At 39.6% G+C, this 25,497-nt stretch overlaps 1 protein-coding gene across 2 annotated transcripts; it reads right to left on the bottom strand.

Moving 5' to 3' along the window:
• Positions 1–730: 730 nt before the first annotated feature.
• Positions 731–24,674, bottom strand: DRAM1 (DNA damage regulated autophagy modulator 1). 2 transcript variants are annotated; one of them, XM_042795487.1, is made up of 7 exons: positions 24,319–24,674; positions 20,305–20,372; positions 18,834–18,976; positions 14,456–14,633; positions 13,342–13,400; positions 11,964–12,056; positions 731–9,708 (listed from the first exon to the last, which is right to left on the bottom strand). In XM_042795487.1, the coding sequence occupies exons 1-7, from the start codon at positions 24,474–24,476 to the stop codon at positions 9,664–9,666; spliced, it is 744 nt and encodes a 247-aa protein (XP_042651421.1). In that variant the 5' UTR covers positions 24,477–24,674; the 3' UTR covers positions 731–9,663. The 2 variants fall into 2 exon arrangements, with proteins under 2 accessions (XP_042651421.1, XP_042651422.1); XM_042795488.1 differs by lacking the exon at positions 11,964–12,056.
• Between the last annotated feature and the right edge of the window lie 823 nt (positions 24,675–25,497).

Genomic DNA, 25,497 nt, shown 5'->3' with positions numbered 1-25,497 from the left:
ATGAAATGATCTCAAGGGAATGGATGTTTCAGAATGTGATTGGATTTGTATTTCAAATTTAAGAGGATTCATTACAAAAGTGTTTGCTCCCATCACTGTAAATGTAGATGGAAGAAGTAGCCAGCTACTCTGACCTTTATAAGCAGCCAGGAAATAACATAAGCCTAAATCATTCCAGTTTATTCTAGGCTCTTAAATTGCAGTTCTGATAAGGGGTGGTAGCTAAAGTGGGTGGGGGAAAGAGGATGCCAGTTGGTATCCTTTAAAAAGTTCAAACAAAGTAAAAAAAATACGTAGGAGAAAAAAAAGAGTGACAAAAATGACTAGATTTGGTGAAAGGAACTTGCACTGGAATTCATGTCCTGTTTACAATATCTGCTGTAAACTTCAGCCTCTATAGCTCCCTGTTTGCATCCTGCACAGTCCTTCTGTAGCTGTACATGGCCAAAACAAAGCTAGCTCTGTGTGCCTGTTCATGCATAGCACTGGAAAGAAGAACACAAGCTGTAAATTAAGTTGCTTTAAGAACAGGTTTTGTGATTATACTTTAATTACTAGTGAATCAGCTGGTCTCTGTTCAAATTTGTGCAAATCTGAGATGATTAAGTTGGTTTAAAAAATATTTTTAAATCCTAGGAAGTTAAAGGCACTGAAGTGGCCATAAATAAACATTAAAGAGTAAAACTAGATGTTGAAAAACAGACTCCCCAGATATGTTGGACAAGAGCCTACAAAAGCCTTCAAAAGAATTTTCTTCAAAACACTATGAAAGTTAACAGGAAATGCTCTATAGGAGACTTCATTATAATTATAAAGATGTTGTTTGGCACTTTCTGAATAATGTGTTCCCTTGTTTAAAGAAAATGATACTGACAATTCACAATAGCCTAAAATGATCTGTGCAGCAACAAACATATACTAAGGAGTGAGCTCAGATTAGCAATATTTTATGTTAAACAGTGGTTTAGCAGTAGACTAATAGAACTACCTGCTGTGCAAAGTACTTAGGAGAATTAATTACATAGGTTCAGTTGGTTGGAGCATGACAACACATTTGATTGCTCCTAATGCAGCCCCATATAAACACAGTAAGAAAAGTGATCTCTGCCCTTTTCTGCTGGGGTCTCCATCCTCCTGATTGTCAACAGATGTTTTAAGACTTTGCTACATATTATTTGATGGGTGGTCATTTACCTTGTGGCTCTTCATAGTTATCTTCCCTTCCCTCCTCCCCAGATCAGTTCTGGTCTATTAGACTCACCAGAGTTTTGCAGGTCTCTATCTGCTTTATTTCCGATTTCACTGTTTTTCTTTCTTGTTTTGTTTTGTTTCTGGTTTTGTTTTTAATTTTCAGTGATGAGGGTAGGGCTCCTGACTTAGGCTCTTGTTTTACCATCCTGTGAGTGAAGGGTTCTTTTGCATTGACTCCTTGAATGTATTTCAGCTGTCACTTAGCTGCCAGGAGTGGATAATGCATCACAATCAAGCAAACCCTCCCTGCACCTGCAGTGATGCCCATTTCAGTCTCCCACATGGCACCGGAGACAGGAGCAGATCACCACAAACATCTTTCCTGTGTAGCTCTTTCCTCAGTGTTTCCTTTCAGAGGCTCTATTCCTTTCCTAGTTCTGTCATTTTGCTGGCAAAGAACTCTTCTGTGTTCCCCGTGGGACTGCCAAACAAGACGGTGTCTTCCCACCAGAAGCTACAGGGGGACCTTTGCAGTCAGGCACGATCTGTTATCCCAAATTCCATACTGAAAATCCGCGGACGGGACAAATCCTCCTGGCTCTGAATGATCCACTGCAACCTGTCAGCAGGTACCTCTTCTCCGGGGTCTGGTGACTGCAATTACAATATAACTTTGCTCCTAAGAAATCTGCCACAGTATTGATCCTTAGTACCTGAAAACTGGAGAAAACTTGCTTCCTCTTCCCTCTATATAATGTGCTGTCACTTAACGTAACTGACTGTATATTCATCACAGGCTAACAGAGAGTTCTCTGTGGTGCTCTTTACTTCCACTGAGGCCAGCAATAGGTGATGTGTTCATTTCCACAGGCTTTGAGGCACATCCCTGCAGTCCCGCCTTTTGCTTCTCCTCTTTTCTCATACAGGACTCTCCTCTTTCTTACCTGTTCTCTCAGCTTCTAAACTTTAGACCTCTTTCTGAGTATGCATGTCTTGAGAGCAACTGACAAAACTTCAGAGGAACTGCTGATTCTGTTGTAATGTTACATAATTTAGTGTTCCAGATGATGACCCATTGCCAGCTCCCCTTGAAGAAAATGGAGAGACCACTAATTCCTGTTTTGCCATGCCATTTAACTGCTACCATGATTTATGGGATGCTCTCAGTGACCCATGCATGATATTGCTAGGGGTTTGGTTTCCGAGGTTTCTTTTTCCAAAACCCGCGCAAAGGCAGTGTTTCTATTCTTTCTAGAAATCTGGGAGAGACTTATCTATCCCCCGTCCTGAGCTGAATACTTGATGCACAGCACTTTCTACTCAGTGAATTTACCTGATTGGTTTGAGAGTCATCCCCCTTTCATCGTTCAACCCCTACTCAGGAAGACTCAGTGGTCTGCAGGACTGCATTTTTACTCCAGAAATTGTTTTTTATTTGTCTGTTTGTGCATTTTTCCATATTGAATTTTTATCTGACAGTGCAGCGAACAGTTTCCAACCCTGGCTTTCTTTAGTTTCCTCTCACTCCTCTTTAGTCCTAACATTGTTAAATATTTTTGCAACCAGAAGGTATTTTTGGAGTGAGTATACTGCCATGACTCTCTGTTTTCAATGGCAACGCTCAGTTCTGGCTGCCATGAGCAGACACAAGATGCCATGTAAAACTGCAAGTTGATTTTTTAAAAATCTGATTATATAATGTTGTACCATTCCTTTTGGTTGAAATTCCAGGAAAGTAGCAATCAGGATTTTGTATTGCCTACCCTAAGCAGTAAGCATGTTTTAAATTCAGTTCAAGACTGAAAAGCTACGCTAATACAATAATAATGTTCAAATTTTAAAGCTGTTTGGCAAGGAAGGGTACTGAAAAAATGTCAGCTTTACCCTTTGACAGCACTGGCAATCACCCTTTAAAATCTGTTATAATACTATAATTACCCCAAATATTTGGTTTAAACACTTTTAAGCTAACCAGCCATGCCAGCTGTAGGCAGGATCTCAGCTGACAGTTGATTTTGGTCAGCAGTCAGGTCAGAGAGCACCCATGACTTACTACCTGCATGTGTTTAAATTCCCCAGACATCAGATTGAGACCACGAAATGGAGGAAAGTAAGGCTAATTTGTTGACTGTCATGAAGAAAGATGAATTCTGGAACAGAATCATAGAAACCACATCCTAATACTAACATACTAGGAGAGCTGTTTGCCAACAGAATTTGTGTGAATTGAGTATTAGGTAACGCAGAAGGACAGAGGACAAAGGGAAAAATAAGAAATGGCACCATCTCTGTGCCCCCAAAACTGAGAGGCAGCCAATGGAAAGCTTCCACACTCCTGAGAAAAGGAGTGCTTGCTGAAGCCTGGCTTCTGGTTCCTTGGTTGCTTCTAAGACTGTTACAGCTACTTGGGGACTTCTCAGATCTTGCTGCAGCGCCATGACCTTTATATGCAGTAACTTTTGCACTGAATTTTGAATTAAATGTTATTAGAGGGTTAATCAAAACTATACCCTTTTGCAATCCGTGGTATCGGTTCTGATACATCAGGTCTGAACGCGTAGCTTTGAACACTCCTTTTCCACTTCTTCAATAAGAGAACAAGTTTGGCATAAGGAACAAGAGCAGAACAGCCAGAGAGTCTTAGAGCTTGACATCTCCTTCAGATTGCTTACAGATTTTCCAGATTCATCCCTGAGGTTATTTTTCAGACTCCAGAAGCTACCCAGGAAACATCCCCAGTCTCTATGGACAACATATGCATTTGCTGAGCAGAGCAAGAAATACTAATCATTAAAGTTGGTAAAAGGCTTGTAATCTGATTTTTGTTGGCTAAAGCCAAGAAGATCACTTTCCCTTCAAGTGAAGGTTCTTATCTCTTATTGAATTTGGATCTTCAAAGATTAAATAGCTATCTATAACAAAGTCATATTTTGTCAGCAGTTTTTGGACATTATATTTTTTGCCATAAGATCAAGAGCTATGGTCAAAATCAGTTCCAAGCAGTAAAGACTGGATTTTACATGTAGTCCTAGTGAAAGTTCAAATCTGTACAAAATTCTATTTATAACTTTTTAAAAGAAAAAACCCCACAAATTATTTTACTATGAAAAATTATCCAGTGGAAGAGCCTAGAAATTGTATAAAACAGTATTTATGGTAACCCCAAAATAATAGTTTTTCACTTTCCCAGGTCGCCTATAAGAATTAAGTCTAGCACAGATTATTAGAAAAGAGAGACAGGGTAGAAATGCTGGGATATGACAATGCCTAGCTGCATAAGCTAGATAATTCAGAGAATTTAGTTGGAGCACAGTCAAAGTTTTTGAACTATCTACACAGTGGATGTTTAAGGGGGAAGCTGGTTGGTTTGAACAAAAAAATCCTTTGAATTGTAATATTGCTCAAGAGTTGCACCATCCAGTCACCCATAGACAGACAGAAAATAAATAGTTCCAGATTCTAGCTAAAATGAACAAAGATAAAAAAGAGCCTTTATGCACAAAGATAAAAGCTATAACACATATTATATCTCATTACCAGTGTTATTTCCTTTTTTACCTGGATCGAATTTCCCTAGTCTTCCCCAAGACCCTTACAATTAACTTCAAGCTATTTACTTTTTATGTGGTTTCCACCTCTGTCAATGTACCTTCCACTTACAATGAATTTTATGAGTGTGTGTTGGGAGAGGATTCATGTTGTGGAGTAAGAAGGTTCTACCATGTTGAAGATGTCTATCAATAACAAAGATTTCATACTTTGTTAAAGCGCCTTCCATATTTATTTAAAAAAAAAAAATCCATGCAACATTTGGTGAGAGTTTTTAGAGGACTATCTATGCTCAGTGTGGCTTATTTTAGACTGAGAATGCTGAACTTGTATAATTCCAGGTAAAATGACAGATGTTCAGGGGCCTGGATTATTGCTGCACTTCATAGAAGATATGCAAAAGATGCTATCCAAGTGTTCAGTTATGTAAGGAAATAACTGAAAACAGACTTATTATATGTAAACAAAAGTGGATTTTAAATTGATACAGCAGCTGCCTTTGAATTTTTTTTACAACCTGACATGTCACTGTTTCTGGGTGCAGAATGCCCACAATTTTGAAATGTTAAAATCTTGTTATTTTTATATTGTTGTCTCCTGAAAATAAGGTTTGTATTGTCTTCTGATGCTCCATTGCAAACTGACAAGTCTATTGAAGCTACTGAGTAAAATGTATCTTCCTTGGAATAGGGTAGGAAAAACTTCCCAAGGGAAGTGGCTTCATAATGACAGCTGGATTGCAGTTGTGCCAGTGCTAACTACAGCAAGTGGCTCCTTTGATTTAGACAAATTAATGTGAATATTGAAATTGCTATGAAACTACATGTTGCAGTAGCAAAACATATTTACTTAGATTAAGGCAGGAGGGGATGGGAAGGAGACTTAGATCTGACTTGTTTTCCACAAAGGCATAATAAAAAAACAAAACAAAACAAACCCCAAACATTTAACTAGGTCTCCAGATGACTATTAAAACCAGTTAAAGCTACCTACAAAACTATTGTACTTACTAGCCTGAACGTTGAAAATAAACCCTGATCATGTGGTCTACTAGTGCCATCTATTGTGTACAGGGAAAAATACAGATACCAAATGTAGAAGATGCCTATTTTCTCTTCAAAATGTGAGAAATAATTTTCTGCATTACAGTACCAAGTACATATCCAACACTCGTAAAATCACTTCTGCTTTTTATAAAGTGCAACAATTACAATCATTTATGTGTATTACAGCAAGATGCAGGCAGCTAACCACTGCCAGGCTTCATTATGCCAATGCTGTTTGTATATGCAGGTATGGACCATATGGGCGCACACACACAAATGCAGTGACAGACAGACCCAGCTGGGATAGTTTTAGTCAAAGCTGCAGAAATCTTATGAATTAAAACATGTTGCAACTTCCTTACGTTATGTCAAATTTCTCCCAAATAAAGGGACGTTAGCTCATCTTCCAAGGAAATGAGCATTACCCCTTCTTAAAATCCAAGCACCACGCTGCCTTTCACCATTCCTTGGAGGAGAACGGCTCTTCTGGCCTCTTCCAGAGAGAGTATTTGTAGTGGACATTGTAAACCCCCTAGGTTACAAATCACTGACCCCCAACACGCTGAAGTCCCCAAGCTGACCCACCAAAAGCTGAAGGCTTGTGAAAATGTGGTGTCAGTATCGAGACTACGTCTCTGTGTTTAGAGAGCAGTTTCAAATACGAGACTCTAACGTCTTTTCACACTTCATACGGAAGTGCCCAAAACTTACTGATGCATGTCACCATAATCTCTCTAGTCTGCTTGAAACTTCTGCAAACAGTACTGCCGCCAAATAATAAACCCTCTGCCATCAAGGTCATTTTACTACTGTCGGACATACACTGCTGTCACGGATAAGGCAGTATGCATAGAGAGCAAATCAGAAATAAAAATGTAGAATACCTCATGAGAAAAAACAAAAGTGCAATATATGGTGATCACTGGCTGAGCACATGTGAGAGAGAAGAGCAGAGAGAGCGTAACAGTGTCCTGAGATAAAGTGGGGTTTAGGCATTTTGAATCAATTTGAGTTTCATCCTTACATGATTTGGAACTGTGATAGAGACCACCACGGTTGTATTTCAGCAACAGATCAAGATGCTCAACCTAGAGAAATGAGACGTTGCACTTTTGGAAGGGTTAGAGAAATGATTTAGCATAATCACTAAAAATAACTGTCATGTGATTTACTGTAGTTTATGCAAAAGAAGTTTCTCAATCACTCACAGTGGGCTGACAAACAGAAAACATCATGCAAGCAGAGTAGATGGTGAAAATATTTCTAGCATAGGTCCCAAGAAAAAATAGCTATTTCTTGTTGCTAAGATATGTGGAAATATAGAAAAAAGAGCCTGTGCAAAGCAACGGAAGCGTGCTGTGACATTATCTGTACTAACCTGTAGAGATCACTTGATTATAAAAAAATAAATAGCATTGTTTATTAATAATCATCCACAGCTATGATTGTACAACTTGCTAAAAGAATTTTTTTTTCCAATTGCTTGCAACTTGTCAACTCATATTTCAACTGAAAACGTAATTAGTATCTTGATGGAAATCTGCCTGGAGCCAGAGAATAATCAAAGTGTTTTCCATAGTTGTTCACTGCGCAAATGAAAAGGTCCATTGTCTCCATCTGCATGTTGATGCATGTTGATGTTTCTGGTCTAACAAATTTAATCAAAGGCAAAGTGTTGGTGATGCACTCTTTTGGTCATGAATGTAATTCATATAAAAATGTATCATGATAAAGCTCAGGAAAATAGGAAGGATTGCATTCAGTAGCTCTTTGGTACTTGAATTAACACATTGAGTTCAGTAAACAAGATTATTTTGACTCAGCCACTTTGAAAAAAAAATTTTTTTTTTTCTCTTTAGGACACTGTAAACACTGTAAAGGTTGGCAGGCTGTGTATGATTCTTTTGACGAGGACAGAGTACTAAGATATTAAATAAGTGTGAATTTGTTTCGGGTACTTTGTATTGGGATGATGATTTAATGTTTTCTTAGTGTTCTCTTGCCTTGAAACTTCTGACATTTATTGTGATGATTTCCTGTCTAAATCAGAACAACACAAAATGATTGTTTTCCTGTTTAAGTATACTTGATTCACTGCAAAAACACACTAATATTTGTTAAGGCTGAACTTAATGTAGTTTCTTTTAGCGATGTAGAGGATTTAGCAAATTGATGAGCTGGAATCTGATATCATTTGAAATAACAACTTCAAGTTCCTTATTCTTTAAACAAGCTAGGAATAAAAAGCAATAAAAGAACAATACACAGTGCACTAAGAAATGTGGTCTTTTCTTAACATAGCCTTCAAAATAGCAGGATGTCACTTTTTGTGGTTGGTATACATTTTCTTGTATTTCCGATCTTCACTTGAAAGAATGTCTGCCCCCTGCAGCATACCTCATCAGCAAGACATAAGTCTTGCACTTAGTTAGTACTAGATTTGATTTTGACATGATTGTAACTATAAAACTCTGCAAGATAACCTGAATACTGTGGAAGGCAAATCTGCGAGTGAAAAACATTTTTACTGTTTTTAGTTGGAAGAACTAAAGAAACCATGGACTCTTTAAATTGTGAAACAGCTGAATTTAATACAGTTTAAAATACACATTAAAGGAAATATCAACAGATGACTAGTCTTAAGACATCACTCTCCAAAACACACATTTGTTTTATCTCATGGAAAATTAGCAACTGAAAATCATCAATATTTCTGCATGAGCTGTGATAGACCGTGGCAAATGTCATTTGCAGAGAACTTGATTGATAGCCGAGTGGTTAGTATACTGAATGGAGGTAGTGAATCAGTCTATGAAAGATGAAAGACCCTTTTGCCTCCAGATACTTGTAACATCTGACTTCTTAGTTAGTTCCTTTCCAAGTCTTTCATTACAGAAGTACGTTTATAGCAGCAAATATGCCATATCTTCACTACAGAAGCTCTCCAGGTTTTGTTTTTTTTTTTTCCTTCAGTTTTATATATATATAATACTCATACACATACAACTATGCACCTGAGAACTACTGGTGCCTCTTCTTGTTTTCCATTCACTCTCAATGACTTTTTGGAGTCCCTCTTCATTCCATCATTGTCAGTTAAAACACAGGCTGAAAAACTTCTACTTTGTATTAACCAAAATGCAGTAAGATTCCCCTCTAGCAGATTGTGCAGAAACGTACATTAACTGTCTTTTCCCGCTTCAGTTTTAAGCTTCCTATGGCCAGCAGGAGACAGGGGTAGGCTTTTACAACATACATTGCAGTGTTGATTAGAAAACATTTTTCAAGCAGTATAGTTTCAACGTCTCCTAGGATTTGTATTTCTATACAGTGTCCACCATCAGAAACGTGTAGCATTGTGTTGCCATCTACTAACTACAAATTTCTAGTCTTGGAAGAAAGATGTCCCCTTCTGCTCCCACCCTCCTCCACAGTACTTGCGATTTAACAGAGTAGGAATTCAGCCTTAGTGTTTTCCACTGTCTTTAGACTTCCCTAACTATTTGCAAAATGTATTTTTTCAAGTTTAAAACTAATGTTACTAATCAGACTATAACATATGAAGAAGTATGGGTATGTCCAAAAGGGAAGAGCCGAGTCAAAAGTCTCTGAATGACTTTCAAGTGCTTCTACAGATTGCTTCTATTACGGTATTTTTAATGTATCAAACAGTACAAAAATTACAAAATATTGCAAAAAGGTAGCAGTAACATTGCTGTGAGTTTTTAAAATGTTTGAGTGGATGCTGTTATAGATGTTGTGGAGTTAGTGGCATCGGTTCTTTATACTTTATAAATCCGTATCCCTCTGAAACATTTTATATAAGTGAAAAGAAACCTATAATATGCATATATATAAAAAATAATTTTTTCCGCTATCAGGATTCTTCATGTATTTCTGTTGATATTCTTAAAGAAAATCTCTAAAAGAAAAATAAGAAGGTATCAGCTTACGATAAATTGATTTTACAGTTCTGTGATATGAAGTATAAGTATATAAAACAAACAAAAAAAAAGTATTTAAATGAAATACATACTGTGAGAAATTAAAAAAAAAAGGCAGCTTATTTTTCTTAGAGTCTGGTGGTTGTTTTTTTCTGAATTAATAGTTCAGCTTTCTGTGAGCACTGGTGAGGACAAAAAAAGGATAGAATCTAAAAAATCCTTCTGTCATTGTCAAACACTAACACTGGATTTCATGCTATTTAATAGCCTGTAATTTAAAATGTCTGTATTTCTATTTAGTTTAATTCCACCACTTTCTCTTATTTATTATGTTCACAATATTTTTATGTAGTTAAACTTTCAGTGTTGAACACTCTGGGATCTGTGATCTGAAGCAGACTGATACACTAATTTAGCTAATCTGAGGACTACAGCATTGTCTGCAAATACGTATCTCCATGGGAAGAGTTTGACTTTTGGTAAAACAGATACCATCATATATGTATCGGAGAGTGATGGACTGGCTATAAATACCTTCCCTCTCAAATGGTAAATGTAATGATGCATGAATTTCTGAATGGTACTTCAATTTTTTTTTTGGTCGGTTTTAGAAGGCAATTATATTCCTTTAAGATAGTGCATTGTGTAATTTTGAACAATTAGGGTTTTTTTAAAAAAAGCATTTTGTTTTGGATAATTTAGCTTTTTCTTTTATTTTATATTTTTTTTTAATAAGGGAAATCCCTGCAGCCATGCTCTATTCAGTAGCATCAGTCAAAAATAAACTGGTGTAGAAATGTTTGCTATCGGTTAGCAAAATATATATTAACTCTGAATTCTTAGCTGAAAATTAATTTCTGTATTTGCTTATGAAAGTTATGTACAGATTATATTCAAGTATTAATCACTTCCATGCTGAGCAAGCACAATAAGTGAAGAAGCAAGTAAATTAATTACTAAGTTTTACATGATCTGATGTCAAATCTTGGGTTTATGCCAGAGGACTTAGAGGGTTCTCACTGTTTTTTCTCCATTCCCACCTCCACAAAGTCTGCATATGGTTTCCAGCAATTTATCACAGCATGATTTGGCTCACATATGTGATCTTGGTTATTGGTTCTACAGTTATGCAAGTGCTTGGATCTAGTTTTTGACTCTCTGGGACGTATGTAAGGCAGTGGTATATATGAAAGATCTACAGATGGGCTATGACATCTACAGTGATTAAAACTGCATTAGTTCATCTTTGTAATTATGGTATAAAGCAGCAGCTCTCAGACTTCCCCACGTTAAGCTCTCAACTCCAGTCCTGCAAAGATCCAACTACTTTATGGGGAAAACAAACATCCAGAAGTCTGAGAAGGATAAGGAAGCCATGATCCTCCTAACACCTACAGTAATATCCAGGAGATTTTGTCCTCAGGATCTCCACAGGGCACCTGCCATGAGCAGTGGGATTTTTAATTTTGTTACAGGTTCTTTTGCCAAAGTTAAGCCTCACACACTGGTATTTTCAGTACTTTGTATCCCTGTACTAAACAAAAACCCCATGAAACACTGCAGCTAGGACATGCTGTGCAAACAACATGAGTCGGTGAGGCAAAGCTTGGGAAAATAGGTTCAAGGCACGCCTTTCACAAATCATACAGAATAGTTATCTTTTTAACCAGTCTAACATTTTCTCTTCCTTACAGTCAGGCTTGATGCATCACCAGATCCAGCTACCCAAACTAGAAGGTTTTCATGTCAATACTTTTCAAAAAGTATTTGGTATTCTTCACATTGTGAGGGAACGTGTATCAAAATGGGTAATTTTAAAAAAGGAAGGCAACATCTATGGTTGAAATGCATTGGATTATTATGCAAAAATCTCTCGGATAGAAAGAAAAGCAGTTTTAGTTGTATCATTTATTTTGGTATTATGTCACCTTTAGAGGGCTTCTTCTACAAAAAGATTGGTAAATAAGTAGAAGATATTAATTTACTGAATAATTTTCAAGACCAGACACCTGTTAAACTATTAAACTTATTTACAAAACTGATTTTTATGTTCTAAGACCCAGAGGGAAAATATTCATTAGGTAGACAGAAATCAGTTCTGTGACTGACAAAATTTGTTTCTGTATAGCTTTGTTAAATTTAGCTGAGATACCGAATGGTAATTTTCTATTTAATTTGTTGTTATACAATTCATAGCATTTCTTAGTCACTGCTAAAATATGTAGGTACCAACCTGAAAATCTCTAATGAATGTTAGAAAGAAGAAGATAAAACCAAAGGCCACCGTCCATTCACAGACTGCACTCACAAAATGATAAGTATAATCCTGATGGAATGAGACATAAAATAAATTTACAAATAAAACAGCTAAACAAAATAACTGTGGAATGCTATAAAAACAGACATTTCCTTCTGTAAATTCAACAAATATTCTAAAACTCATGACTCACCATTCAAATACTGTGTTGTATAAAAGTCAGTTCAGATTTAGTTTTTACAGAATGGTAAGTATATTTATCAACGTTGCATATATTCCATTAAGCAATATGCCTTGTGCACTAACATAAAAAAATAGTACAAGGAAACTACAATTGGCACAAAATCAAAACATAGATTGAATATAATTTGCACATGAAAAAAATCGTTTCTTACATGAAGGATACGCAAGTGCCCAGAGTCCCTTACAGTAAAATCTCACGATGTTTTAGACCAGAGGGCTAACCCTGTGTGACAGTACCCGACAGAACCTTTGTTTTCGATTAGACCATCACAGAAAACCAACATAATATGACACAAACAGAATGTAAAGTGTTTCTTAACACGCCATCAACAAATATGCCATCTGTTTCAGTAAAAACTTTTTCTCAAGTAACAAAAAACCCCTCGAGAGGTAGATATTACTAAGATTATCTAGCCTGTGAAAATTTATCTCACAGCTGCCTTGCCACTGTTTGGTTGAAGTACATTTGCCAAGTTTGCTTTTATTAAGCTCTTCAATCAGGACAGACTCTCTGCATTATTTAACTTGCTTTTTGAAAACCTCCATGTGGTAACGTTTGTTCAGAAAGAAAACTTACCTTTCATAGTTGTAATTCTGAGAATACTAAAATCAATACTGACTTCAGTGTGCTTCAGGTCAGACCCTTTACTGTCACAACAGTAAAGACTGTTTAATGAAGAATGGTGAAAAAAATGAGAAAACCAATGTTGTAAAAAACCTCAAAAACTTCACAATCATTTGGTCCACTTTTGTTTCATGTGTGAATTTCATTTTCAAGAAACGTGACTCTAGAAGGAAGTAGAACAATTCTCTCTTTTTTTTACAATTTGTTCTATGAGTAAGTTTTGAGTGCTTGGTTAAAATGAAAGTCTCACTGCCTGAACACTGACCCCTCCATGTCAAGTTTTCTTAACCAAGCTGCAGTTTCCTAATGAAATAATAACTGGAAACCAGCATTGGACAAAACAGTGAGATTTCCCAGATCTGTTCATGGTAGTGTAGTAGTTAAGAGTGTCTGAAGTGTTTGTAATGCTATACACTTTTAGCTAAACGTAACAGCATAACCAAATAATACGATACAGGGTAAGTTGGCTACCTAATGAGATTTTACCTTTTCACCTGGAGTCCAATCGATTTTTGTCATGGAAATTTGTGAAGCAAACACAATCACTGGGAAAAACACAGTGTAAAGGAAATTATAAAAGTTTAGTGAGTAATAGTGAAAATGTCTGCTTACAATAAAAGACTCAATCTCTCCCCCTCTGTAACACAGGAGATCCTGAACAACCAGAATATCAAATCAAAGTATTAAGAAGGCAAGTAAATGAAACACATTATTGAAAGGTCACTGATAGCAGCAATCAAACCAAATTTTTGCATAAATTAAGGTTTCTACAGTTCCTCCAAAGTACAGAGGATAAAGGGAGACGCTCCAAAACTCAGATCACATTCATGATTGAGAACTGTGGGAGCAGAGTCCCGCACTGTTGGAAGGGGAACCATGCTGGTTTCCATGGGTCCACAATAGGTGCTTTGTTATATTTATACAACTTTCTCTTAGGACTGGGGCCCGCTTGGAAAGCCCTCTCACAGCTGCTGAAACCAAAAGCAGGCCGTAGTTGGCTCGCTGATGTGATGAGCTGCTGCGACCCCTTTTCAACAATGCAAGATCACCTAAAGACAAATAAAATCAATGGGATGACTCTAATTTCAGCAGGCTGTGTGAAAAGCCAGTAAGTGTGTTGAGTGGGTCTCTGGGGGAGGCATCTAATGAAGCCAAACACCAACCAACACGAGCAAAAGCATCTGCTTAGGCTTGAAGGAAATCTTGTGTATGCCAGCTGCATTTTCTATGTCCATGTGTTAGGTTTGTTTTAGAAGCAGTGCCCCCTTTTGCAGACCTTCCTTCATACCCTCCTTCAAAAGAAGAAGGTCGGAAAGTTGGTCTAGCTTTTTTATTGTATGATCCTATGAAGAACACTGGGGCATTAGATTTAAATATAGCACTGAAAGAAGACATATGGCTTTTCAGAATACCCCGAAACTCATCTTTATGCTATTAATGGCATCTCAACATGCTATATAGCATTATTATAGCAGAAGTATTAGAGAGCCCTGAGGAAAGATTGTAACCTCCTTTTCATCCTTTGTCAGCAATGGTTTAACTTAAAAGGCAAACCATGAATGCATAAGGGGAAAACTGTGGGATACACCATAAAGGATACTGGGAATGAAAGCAATGCATGATATTACAGATATGGCCATCCTTATGTGACACACAAAGTAAGTGTTCCATTGTGGACAGGACTTGTAAGAGATTATAGACTGAAGTGTAATGTATACAACACCCGAGCCAAATGCCACCAGAGCTCCTATGTCATGGACACTGGGAACAGACAGCTCCTGGAAAGAGAATCAGCACAATGGTTAGCTGCTATTATTTGTACAGTGGTAGGAATCAATAAGCCCTGAGAAGATGGTAGCCACATTATGCTGGGCACGTACAAGCACTGGGAAACAGTCCTTTCTTCCAACAGCCTACACAGGGAAAATGAAAGAAAATGGAGAAAGAGTAGCTCAGAGAGGTAGACTAACCATGTCCAAAGCCACCAGCTTAAAGTCCTTTCCTGTGTTCACATAAAAGCGTAGATCAATTTTAGTGCTGTTCAGCAGTTGGTCTGTTACCAATTACTGTTTCCACAAACAGGAACTGGCTTGTGTTTTTCTTAAGAGTTTCCTATACCTCCTTTTTCCCTTTACACTGCCAAAGATTTTCACCCTTTTATTGAAAGTCTGATCTGCATTTCTGTGGCCACACTCCAATGAACAGTAAAGTTTCATGGGAACTGTTCTAAACGGTGACTGCTATAGCTCTGTCCCCCACCCTCCAGTGGCCAGCCACAAGGGCCCAGGAAAGAAGTCAGCAAAAAATTAGTTATATGCTAAAAACATACAAACAGTGTTACCTAAAATAAGCTCTTGGTATGAAGGTCTTACACACTGTCAGTCTCTTGAACTACTCATCCCCCTTATTTTTTCCTACATCATCAGCCGCTTTTATTCAAGTTCCACAACAGGTGGAAGTGTATATAAAATTCCAGTATCACTATATGCAGCCTATATTTTTGTAATACCCAACCTATGGAAGATTCTCTCCTTTAAAACACAAGTAAAATATCCAGTAACAAAACAGATTAAGATTTCAGAGAAATTATTGTATTCTAAATGTTTCAAAAAGATGCAGAGTTATGCCACCTTGGGATCCAGTATCAGGCAGGCAAGTTAGCTTTAAAGCTCCTTTCTGACACCAGGACACGGCAAAACATGTGCTATGATCTGACCTACTACAGTTCTGGTTTAGTGATTCATGAAAACACACCTATATCCTTTCATTACATATTTTAATATCTTTCCTGCCTGGAGGCCATTGTTTTATTCACCTTATAATGGTGATTATTTTCACGTGTTCTTTTAAATTCTTTTTCCCTGTGCTTTTCTTTCTACTCATTCCCTTCTGTCTCTCTGTGATGTATTAAGTTCTGTCAGATTTTAAAGCGTGTTCCTCACACAGGTATTTAAGTAGCATCTCATCTATACTTGCATTTTCTTCTCCTCTTGTCCACTTTTTGCCTACCGTATAGGCATGATAGGATTTGGTACGGAAAGCACTACATGAGTGTAACTGCTGCCCTTTGCACTTAGGCCCATACACAATACAGAGGGCTCTTCTAACGTGGCTCTCATGAGACTCCTATCAAACTTCCACAGCTTCCCTAAAAAGCCCATCACACTCAACCCCTGGGAAATGTTTCTACATCTGCTATGGTAAGCCTCCTAAGCTTTCCAGTCAAAGACAGGAAGATCCCTCTTTAATCAAGTGTAACATCTAACAGGCAAAAACAGGCCTGCTAAAACCTGGGGTTTAATTCTGTGTTATTCATTAAGGGCTACAAGATTTTTCCTCCCATATCCAATTACCTTCTCAAAGCTAACCCTCCACTGTCTTTTCTTTCTGTATTTCAAGCATTTTGCTATTTAAAATGGAGAATTAATACCTTATTCATCACCATTACTCGTTTTCTCAGAAACTCCTTTGCTTTTAGAGGACACACTCCTAGTGTCTTTTCTCCCACCTTTTTCCTCATTTTTTCTAATGTTCAGAGACCAATACCATTAAAACCTCATGCTACCCAACATATCTTACCTTGAAGCAAAAAGGGTGAAAAAAATGTCCTCACAAATAACTATGCTACTTAAAAGACATACCCCAGGTGGCACTAGATTTGAGTAAATAAAAGCAAACCTTAAACATTTCTAATATAATTTCACACCGAAGCCTTTTAATCAAACGAGATCTTCCGCTTTGGGGAAAGAGAAAATGAACTGATGCCCAATAGTGGTAATCAGCTCTACTGCAATAGTCAGGGATGGTGCTAGCTCAACTGCTGGGGAAAAATAATTGTTAAGAAACAAACAGGTAGAATCACAGAATGGTTTGGGTTGGAAGAGACTTTAAAGATCATCTAATTCCACCCTCCCCTGCCCCGGGCAGGGCTGCCACCCCCCAGAGCCCAGGGGGCTCCCAGCCCCGTCCAACCTGGCCTTGAACCCTTCCAGGGAGGGGGCACCCACAGCTGCTCTGGGCACCCGGGGCCAGCGCCTCACCCCCCGCACAGGGAGGAATTTCTGCCTCATAACTAATCTAAACCTACCCTCTTTCAGTTTAAACCCATTACCCCTCCTCCCATCACTGTGCTCTCTGATGAAGAGTCCCTCCCCAGCTTTCCTGTAGCCCCCTTTCAGTACGGGAAGGTTGCTGTAGGGTCTCCTGAGAGCCTTCTCTTCTCCAGGCTGAACAACAGTTAGAGCACGTGAATGTGAATTTTCTGCATGACCCACTGAATAGAGAGACTAGACTGAATGCTAAAGAAATAACTTCTAATTCCAGCTCTTCGGTCTCTTGACCTGCAACAATCACCTGACCTTGAGCAAATCTCAGAGCCTCTTCATTTCTCAGTTATTCTACTGGTAAATGGGGATAAGAGTGTACTGTTCATTAGTTGTACACTACACAGTTAAAAGATCGAAGACTTGCAAGCTACCATTTCCATCTTCCTGTGCAATTAAGCATGCTCTAAAATTTGATAGATCAGATCCTTAACTAGATTAGATCCTTACTTTGTTCTGAACTCCTCTTACAAACTGCACTTAACATGGAAAGTAAGGTAAAAGCAGAGGAAAGAGAAATCGGGTGAGGAAAGAGCTTATGAACAGGCAATGAGAGACAATAGAGATTAGATAAGAACTAGTGTTGTAACTGCCAAGGGGCCCCTTTGGAAACTTTAGGATCCAAGTTTCTGCTTCCCTGACTCTCCCAAGTTATTCTGCATTCCTGATTTGTCTTTTTCCTTATTGAAGCTGAGTTTTTCTATTTCAGTCAAGCAACACTGTACCCCATCATCCAACTTTTTTTTTGGTGCCTCATTAAATCTAATCAATAAGATTACAGATATTTAAAAGTAGAACAGCATGCTTAGAATGGACTGCAGTGCCTGCAGTGTTTGCAGTCCACATGCTGCCCGGAGGTAAAACTGAAAAGAGAAAGATACCAGTCTAAGGCAGATCTTTTTTTTTTTTTCCTGAAAATACCATGTCAGTTACATGCAAAATTGCATTAGCTGCTGAAGCCCTGACAATCTTTGTTTTCAATTTCTCTGTATGTTGCCAGGTCACTATATGAGCACAACAGTATTCACCAAAATGTTCCCCAAGATAGACCACCTTTTAAAAGAAACAATTCAGCTATTTCTACAGATTTAAAGGCAATATCTCAAACCGCTTGTCAATAAAACTTGACTCGATTCTCAGGTGAAGTTTTCAGCGCAACTGTCCTAATACATCTTTGTGTCAGAATCTATCCTATTACACACCTCCTCACTAGAAAAGATGAAAAGAATAGTCTATTTCAATATTCTTCCTCTTTATTGAATTTTCTTTCAGACACTGAGGGCTGGACTTTGATTAATAATGAGATGCCTTATCCATTCTTGAAAAGTACGTCTCTCAAAAGATTTAACATGTTACATCATCTCCCACAGACTCAAAACGATGGGCTAATACAGTGCTAAATGTTCTAACCTACCAAATAAGCCTTGTTTATTCTGTGGAAAATGCTGCTAGTGTGTGTGCCATCATTCAGGTAAAAATACAGGTGGTTTTGTTAGTCTGATTTATTCTGCCCTACCTGAATATAACCAAACTAAATTGTGAACAGCAAAGCTTTTTTGCAGTAAAATTTTAAAAGAAAAAATCTTACTGCAAAAGCATCTATATTAAGCTGTTTTCTAGTACAGACATGTTGCAAGACAAACACACACAAAACCCCTCACTGACAGAACTGTGCAAGCAAAATATTTAGTATATAGCAAGAAAGTAAATCTGTTTTGTTAACGCTACTGAAAAAAAGGCAGGAAGAAGAAGACATTCTTACTCTGTTTGTCAAGTATCTACACTGGGATAATGTTACCCACTCTTATCTGTTTGATTTTTTTAACTGGTAGTACAACTTTAGTTTTATTTATGATATAAAATCTATGGTCATACCTGAAAAGTTGCAACTATGCCCATTCCAATACAGCCCATCAATCCAATACATAATGAAAACATGTTGCACGAAGACCTAACAAAGTGTGATGACTCATTTTGCTTCTCTATTAATAAATATCTGATATACATTGTAATTACACCTGAAAAACAAACAATACATATTTTGTTCAATGATCATGTATTGCTTACATTTTAACACCTTGCCCTGTAACACATTAGCATACAGAATAAAATTATAAGCATAATACAATAAATAATACTGCCTTTAACTCTACTGGGATGAAGAAGGTAGTGAATTTCAGATCAGTTACTTTCAGATAATCTTAACATTATCTTAGTCTTAACATTACACATTAATGCTATCTAGAAATAACTGTACATCACTTCAAGAAAAACACTAATTTAAATCCCACCCTCCCGTGTGTTTTAGGCACAGAGGCATTGACATTCTACATTAGGAATAAATGTTACAGGGGTGAACTGTAAGCTAGAAGTGGGAGATAGTTATTCTTCTCTAACATGCAGTCTTGTACCAGAGCTAATTCTCCTTATAATGGATGCTCTGAAGAATTACTACAGTTTTTGTGAAGCGTAAACAGAAAAAAAATATAACTAGCTGTGTATCCAGAAAATATTTTCAAGCTTTTGGGCCAGTCCTGGCTGCTCTTTAATACAACAGCATCCCCAAACCACTACACACAGATTTTGTTCCAGCCTACATGGCCCCAATATGCAGTTCATTCCTGACAAACACCTCTACGGAATTAGAAGATCATGGTTCACCAGGATATAATAAGCTGTAGACCGGATTCCACATGTCAGTAATACAGAACATAGTTTCAGTGTATCTACAGTTGGAAAAATAAATCAGGTAACTTTGTCTAGGCGCTATGAAGTTACATGAAACACGCCAAGATGGTGTGACTGGATGAGGCTCTTAGGAAAGGCAAAATATGTGATTTTTTCCTTTGCATGAAGGTCATCATGGACTACACATATACAGAGGTACACAGCTCTTGATCCTCCATTCTCTAGAAGTGAAAAAGCCAAACTTCCTGATTCGAGGCCAGCAGGCATTTAGGAGAGGCGTAAGCATCTTTCAGAGGAAGTCAGGTGTTACTTCAACACTGCTCTTCCCTTTGCTTCGGCATCTTAGACCTAATGTCTGCCTACATCAAAGATACGGGTTTTGCAAGGTAATTCTGCTATCTGCCTTCCACTTCTCATTTCCAGCTGCACAGACTACTTGGCACTGACGAGGTCCTCGGAAGAGACAGAAGTGTCTCTAAGCCTGCACCTCCCGACCCTAGGGACCTGCCCCTCTAGACGTGACTTCCACCTGTCTCATGCTACCATCTGACTGTGGAGTGCTTTTTGTGCAGAATATTGTAGGGACTGCAATGTAAGCAGACAGCTTTTGCTAGTTTTCATTTCTTTGCTGTGTTCAAACCAAGTACCTTATACATACCTAAAAGTGCTGAAATATTAATCATAAAACCAAAGATACCACTCTCTGGAGGTTTAGTTCCAGTGTCACTAAAGCAGGAAGAGAAAGAAATCAAAAGTTAATTGAGATCTGTGAAACATAAATGAGATGTACCCATGAAATCCCAAGAGAAATGTAACTTGTGTGAACTGCTGCTATGTGTGTAAGGCATTTAAACATACAAATTGGAATGTTGTCTGCTGCCCACTTAAGCTCCATTTGTAGTTCTGAATATTTCGTTTTAGAAAGGAATCATATTTTTAGAGCATACTATTTGAACTGTACTCCTTCCATTTGTGTAATCGGTTGCTAGGATGATTTATCAAGTATGGGAGAAAGCTTAAGGTGAAGGGGAAAATCCTTTTCTGTGAAAAGCTGATGCAAAAAATAGAGAAAAATCTTGTATTTGTTTTGACAAGATTGGTCCCAAATTCTCAGACAACAAAAGCTTGGACCAGGCTTTTAGACAAGTTTTTACAACTTCTCAGGCATTACAAATCCCTATTCATCTATATTTTCTTGCTGTAATGCTTTCTGAAGACTTGTTCCAGCTTGCACTCAGTATTGTCTTGTTTCTCTTTGATAGTGGAATTGATGAAAAGAGTACAGGAACTCTTTTTGGTTTTTTGTTTTGGTTTTTTTTTTGGTTTTTTTTTTTTTGACAGTTCTGAAAATCATCTTAATCCATGCTTCATTTAGCCCATTTTTTAACCCTAAACTTCACATCTTTTCCTCACGTTTCTGGAGTGTTTTTGTTAATATGACAAAGGACTCCATTTAAAACGTGGGCCACTTGTGACAATCTTGAAAGACTTTTGCAAATCAGAAAGTACTCTATGCTAAGTGCAGGACTGCGATCACTTCAAAGCTTTTGAAGGACTTGAGGTGAGAAAAGAATGGAATTGGCACATGCAGAGAAAGCCATATGAAGTTCTTGGAACACTTCACATCATAAGAGCAATCCAGATAACCTGAAATTGCACTGAACTCCATTTTTTTAATGGAAGCTTTTCTCAAGCTAAAGCTTTGTAAGTGAATTTTGCTATTGTTGATTTTTAAACTCAATAATCTTAGACGCACACTTTCAAGTAATTTCATACCAAGAATACTATATCATATCTACAATGTATTTACAAAGTACTGCACTGGACTTTTAAGGACACAACCTTTTTAATGCCATATGTTCCACTAAAAAGTCCCTGAAGCTAACTGAAGACTTAGGTACATTTTTGTTTTACTTCTGGTCTGCTGCTTTGGAAAAAAGAAAAAGGTCAACAAATATTTGCGACAATTACTTTCTTTTCATGGAAAAGAAAAAAGCAAATGATGCATATGAGATAAAAACATGTGCTCACTTATTTGCAGTGGTGCGTAGATTAGCACAATGACTATTGAAAACATGAGGAACCCTGTATGAAAATTACAGCATTTATGTAATTGTCTCATGTAGTAGAATTCTACAGTCAGTCTTCTGAAAAGTGGAAAGACAAGAAGGTAGAGGAAACAGGAAAAAAATATTTTAGGGCCAGAAGACTCATCATCGTCAAGTTTCCTTCATAGACTATTTCTCTTCAAACTGAAGTCCCAAATTTTTAAAGAAGAAGATTATATCCTGGATTATATCCAGAGGTACTAACTGGTAGCAAATACCTTAAGGAAAATTCCCTTCACTCTTTCACTGAGAATTCAAACCATCAAACAGCCACCCCAGCACAACCAAATTAGTTTGGATTATGAGTAGCATGAGCAAAAGAACAAATTTGGGCAAAACCCAATAATCTTTTAGGCCTCAGCTTCTAGAAAACACAAAATCATGTTAATTTTTATCTACCCAGAAATATATTTATATGGTTTACTTGATGAGACATGAGCATAGTCTCAATGACAGATTTAGATGTGGGCTTTCTCTCAGTGTGACAGCTGTTACATGGTAAACTAATAAAATTAACAAGTTACCTCTAGGCATACACGGGGTACTTGAGGAATGTAAGTAAGATCTACAAAAATGTTGAACTAAAATTTGTCAGTGTTTTTCCTTTGTTTAACTGGAATTTCCCCATACAAGCTCTATTTAATTTTTATAGTTCATTTTAAGATACTGCACAACTGAAATGTTGCAACATTCTTCCTCTTTCTTTTTTATCACTCTAAGTTTCACTAAATCACACTCTTAATCCCATGATTCAGTTTCTGAGCCTACAGCAATGACCTGAAAAATAAGAACTATAGAATGACTATTGGCCTGAGTACTTAAAAGGAATCACCATATTACTCCCAAGCGTACCTTCTACAAAGATCATATGCTTAGACCACGCACCTTTAGAATTATTACAGATTGTTCACCTACAGTCAATGCATATCCTTAGTCCAAATGTTGTGTTAAAAGGATGTAAAATAAACAAGAAATCTGTCTGTTAAAAAACTTTACTAGCAAATGCAGAGGGCCTGAACCATGAGTGGGTTTGTGGTTTTTTTTTAATCACTGACATAGCCTCATATGTCTTGGATTTTTTTTAGGGTACATTTATTGTGATTCCTCAGTTAAAGGATGATTTTTTCAGTGAGATTTTCAGTTAGATTTATATAACCATGGGAGCTGTAATACATTCATCAGCTATACGGCTGTGACTTGTGCATTTGGTCTATCTTTTTAAGAAGAAAGACAGTTACAATCGAGATATCTGAGCTGTCAAAAACTTGACTGCAAACACAATTATACAGAATAAAAAAACGGTTTTTTTCTCTGTTTTATTCAGTGACATTCAATGTAAGAAACATCATTTGTCCAATTTCTTACTAGAAGACCTCAAAATCCTTCTGAGCACAAACCACGTACTGAGAGCATGGACAGAGTTATACCAAATGGTTTATTTTTCTTGATTAATAATGGATAGATCGCGCTGCTTACAAGTGCTTTTGTGTCAGTAAAACTGTGTATCTAAACAAGGAAGAGCATGAGTATAACCACAGTTGCTAAGGCAGTAGGGTATTTGTGCACGTACAAGCACAAGGCTTTCCAAGGTGCATCCAGATTTGGGCAGATAGTCTTAAAAGGTTTTGCTAACATAAGCTCAACTGTCTTTGGCTCAGTTTGAATGAAGCTCAACTTTCTTGTGGTTTGCAGTGTCATTTGCATCATCTCACTTGCTTATGATGACAGACTCTGATTTTCAATCAAATTTAGGTGTACATACAACTCAGGTTAGCAGCCTTCTGAAATTATGCACGTCCATAAAGTCCTTTGAGGAATGAGGTCTAGATGTATCTTGAAAGGTGTATTTGAAGTATCTTGGAAGATGTATTTGAAAGGGTTTTTTTGATTTTCTATAGATCAGAGGTGACTCTTGGATTTCTGACTTAATCTATTAAGAGCTAAATACCAGTAATGTCACAGCTCAGAATTAAATGTTAACATAAGCAACGTACAAACAGTAATTTACACAGAATCGGGCTTAAATGGCTAAGATTATGGAAAAGAGATGCCAGTCACCTCTCAGGGAACCCTTTGCGCTCGTTGTTGCTATGCCGACATTTCTAACATGCCTCTTTGGGGGGGTGTGCGCCCTACAAGAGCTGCCGTCGGGCTTCCAGCCCTGTCACCCTCTGACACACGCTGGCCCCGTTCTGGGGCGCCACAGCCTGAGCTGCCCTTCCACCACTTAGGCCTCAAGCCTGGCTGGGGCCGGGCCTGCCGCGCGCCTTGGCTCCAGCACTGAACCGGCCCGGCTCCTCCCCGGCGCGTCCCTCGGCGGCCGGGCCCGCTGCCCCCCGAGGGGCCGGGGTGCCAGAGCCGCGGCGGGAGCTCGGGGCTCGGCCGCCGCTGCGCCCCCTCCTGCGGGGAGCCCCACACCCGCGCCGGGGGAAGGAGCGGGCGCTGCGGGAGCCCCTCCGAGCCCCCCGGCTCAGCCGCCGCCTCACAGCCCGGGCGCCGGGCGCTTCCCGCCCCGGCCCCTCAGCCGCTCCCGCCGCGGCGCCCCCCCCCCCCCCCCGCCTCACCTGATGTAGGGGACGAGGGGCTCGACGTGCCCCGCCAGCACGGCGATCGCATAGGAGATGATGAAGGCGGCCGAGGACCAGCTGACGAGCAAAGCGGGGACGGCAGCCACGCCGGGCAGGCAGCCCGGCATCGCGGGCGGCCGCCCTGCCCGGGGCATCAGCGGCTGCGGCGGGAGCGCCCGGCCCGGCTCCGCGGACGTTCCGTGACCGAGGGCTTGCGGGACGCCCACGCCTCGGGCAGTGCCCGCCCTCCCGCCCCGCACGCGTGTCTTCCCCGCGCCAGGCAGCGACGCCGGCACCTCCGAGAGCCCCGGGGATCCTCCGCCGCCCTCAGCCTTCCCGTTACTTTCGGTTTTCCCCCGTGGGGGCAGCGCCCGCCCCGCCCGCCCCCGCTAACGGCCGCCAACGGCGAACGGCCCCGCGTGGGCGCCCGGAGGGGGGGGGGCGGTGAGGGGACGTGTGGGGGGGTGTCCCATTCGCGTTTCACCCGTGGCGGCACCTCGGAGGGATTCGGAGCGTTTCTGGTCGCCGACAGCGAGTGTCCCCCCAGCCCCGGGCGCGGGCGCTGCGGCCGCTCGGGGCACGGGGAGCGGGCTGTGCTGCCGGCGGGGGGGGGGTCGGTCTGTGCGCCCCGGTTACCTTGCAAAGGAGGGGAAAAAAAAAAAAAAAAAAAAGCTCAAACTGGAGTCCCGCGTGTGCGCGGATCGCTGGCGGGGAGCGCTGGGCAGGCCGGGGCGCAGCCGCTGCCGGTGGGGGCACGGCACGGGGGGGGCGGGGGGGCGCTGGGGACGGAGGGGTCTCACCGAGGAGCCCTGCGAGGGACCGAGCTCGTTCGCCTTGGGCTGGAGCTTCAGGCACTAACGCAGCCTGGGTTTGCAAACCCGACGGTGTGGCGGTGCGTGGGGGGGGTGTTCACACGCTTAAAACGTTTGAAAAACGGTTTGAAACCGCGGTTTGATCCACGATCGTGCCGTGTTCAGCGTTTTCGCTTCGCTTCAACCCGAAGCCGTCGAGGTTGTTTCTGCTTCCTTTGACTGTTCATATTTGTCTGCCTTCCAAACCAACATCCAGATGCCTGTCAGTCACCATCCGGGAACAGGGGCGAACGCGCGCGTACTCCGCTTCTCTCCTTAAGTCTCCTTGAAAATTTATTGTGAGTCTTGTCTTGCAACCTTCAGT

The sequence above is a fragment of the Tyto alba genome, unplaced genomic scaffold (genome assembly GCF_018691265.1).
Source record: "Tyto alba isolate M040663 unplaced genomic scaffold, T.alba_DEE_v4.0 Super-Scaffold_21, whole genome shotgun sequence".
NCBI classification, from domain to species: Eukaryota; Metazoa; Chordata; class Aves; order Strigiformes; family Tytonidae; genus Tyto; species Tyto alba.
The sequence above is the reverse complement of the archived record's forward strand: the minus strand, read 5'-3'. Positions and strand labels throughout refer to the sequence as shown.

What these genes read in the sequence shown, in the direction of transcription:
- DRAM1 (XM_042795487.1), bottom strand. Translation starts at nt 24,476, where the DNA reads ATGCCCCGGGCAGGGCGGCCGCCCGCGATGCCGGGCTGCCTGCCCGGC. An exon ending in TAATATTTCAGCACTTTTAG is followed by an intron (nt 18,977 to 20,304) that starts GTATGTATAAGG and finishes TTTGTTTTTCAG; the next exon opens with GTGTAATTACAATGTATATC. An exon ending in ATGCATTGCTTTCATTCCCA is followed by an intron (nt 13,401 to 14,455) that starts GTATCCTTTATG and finishes TGTTTTTCCCAG; the next exon opens with TGATTGTGTTTGCTTCACAA.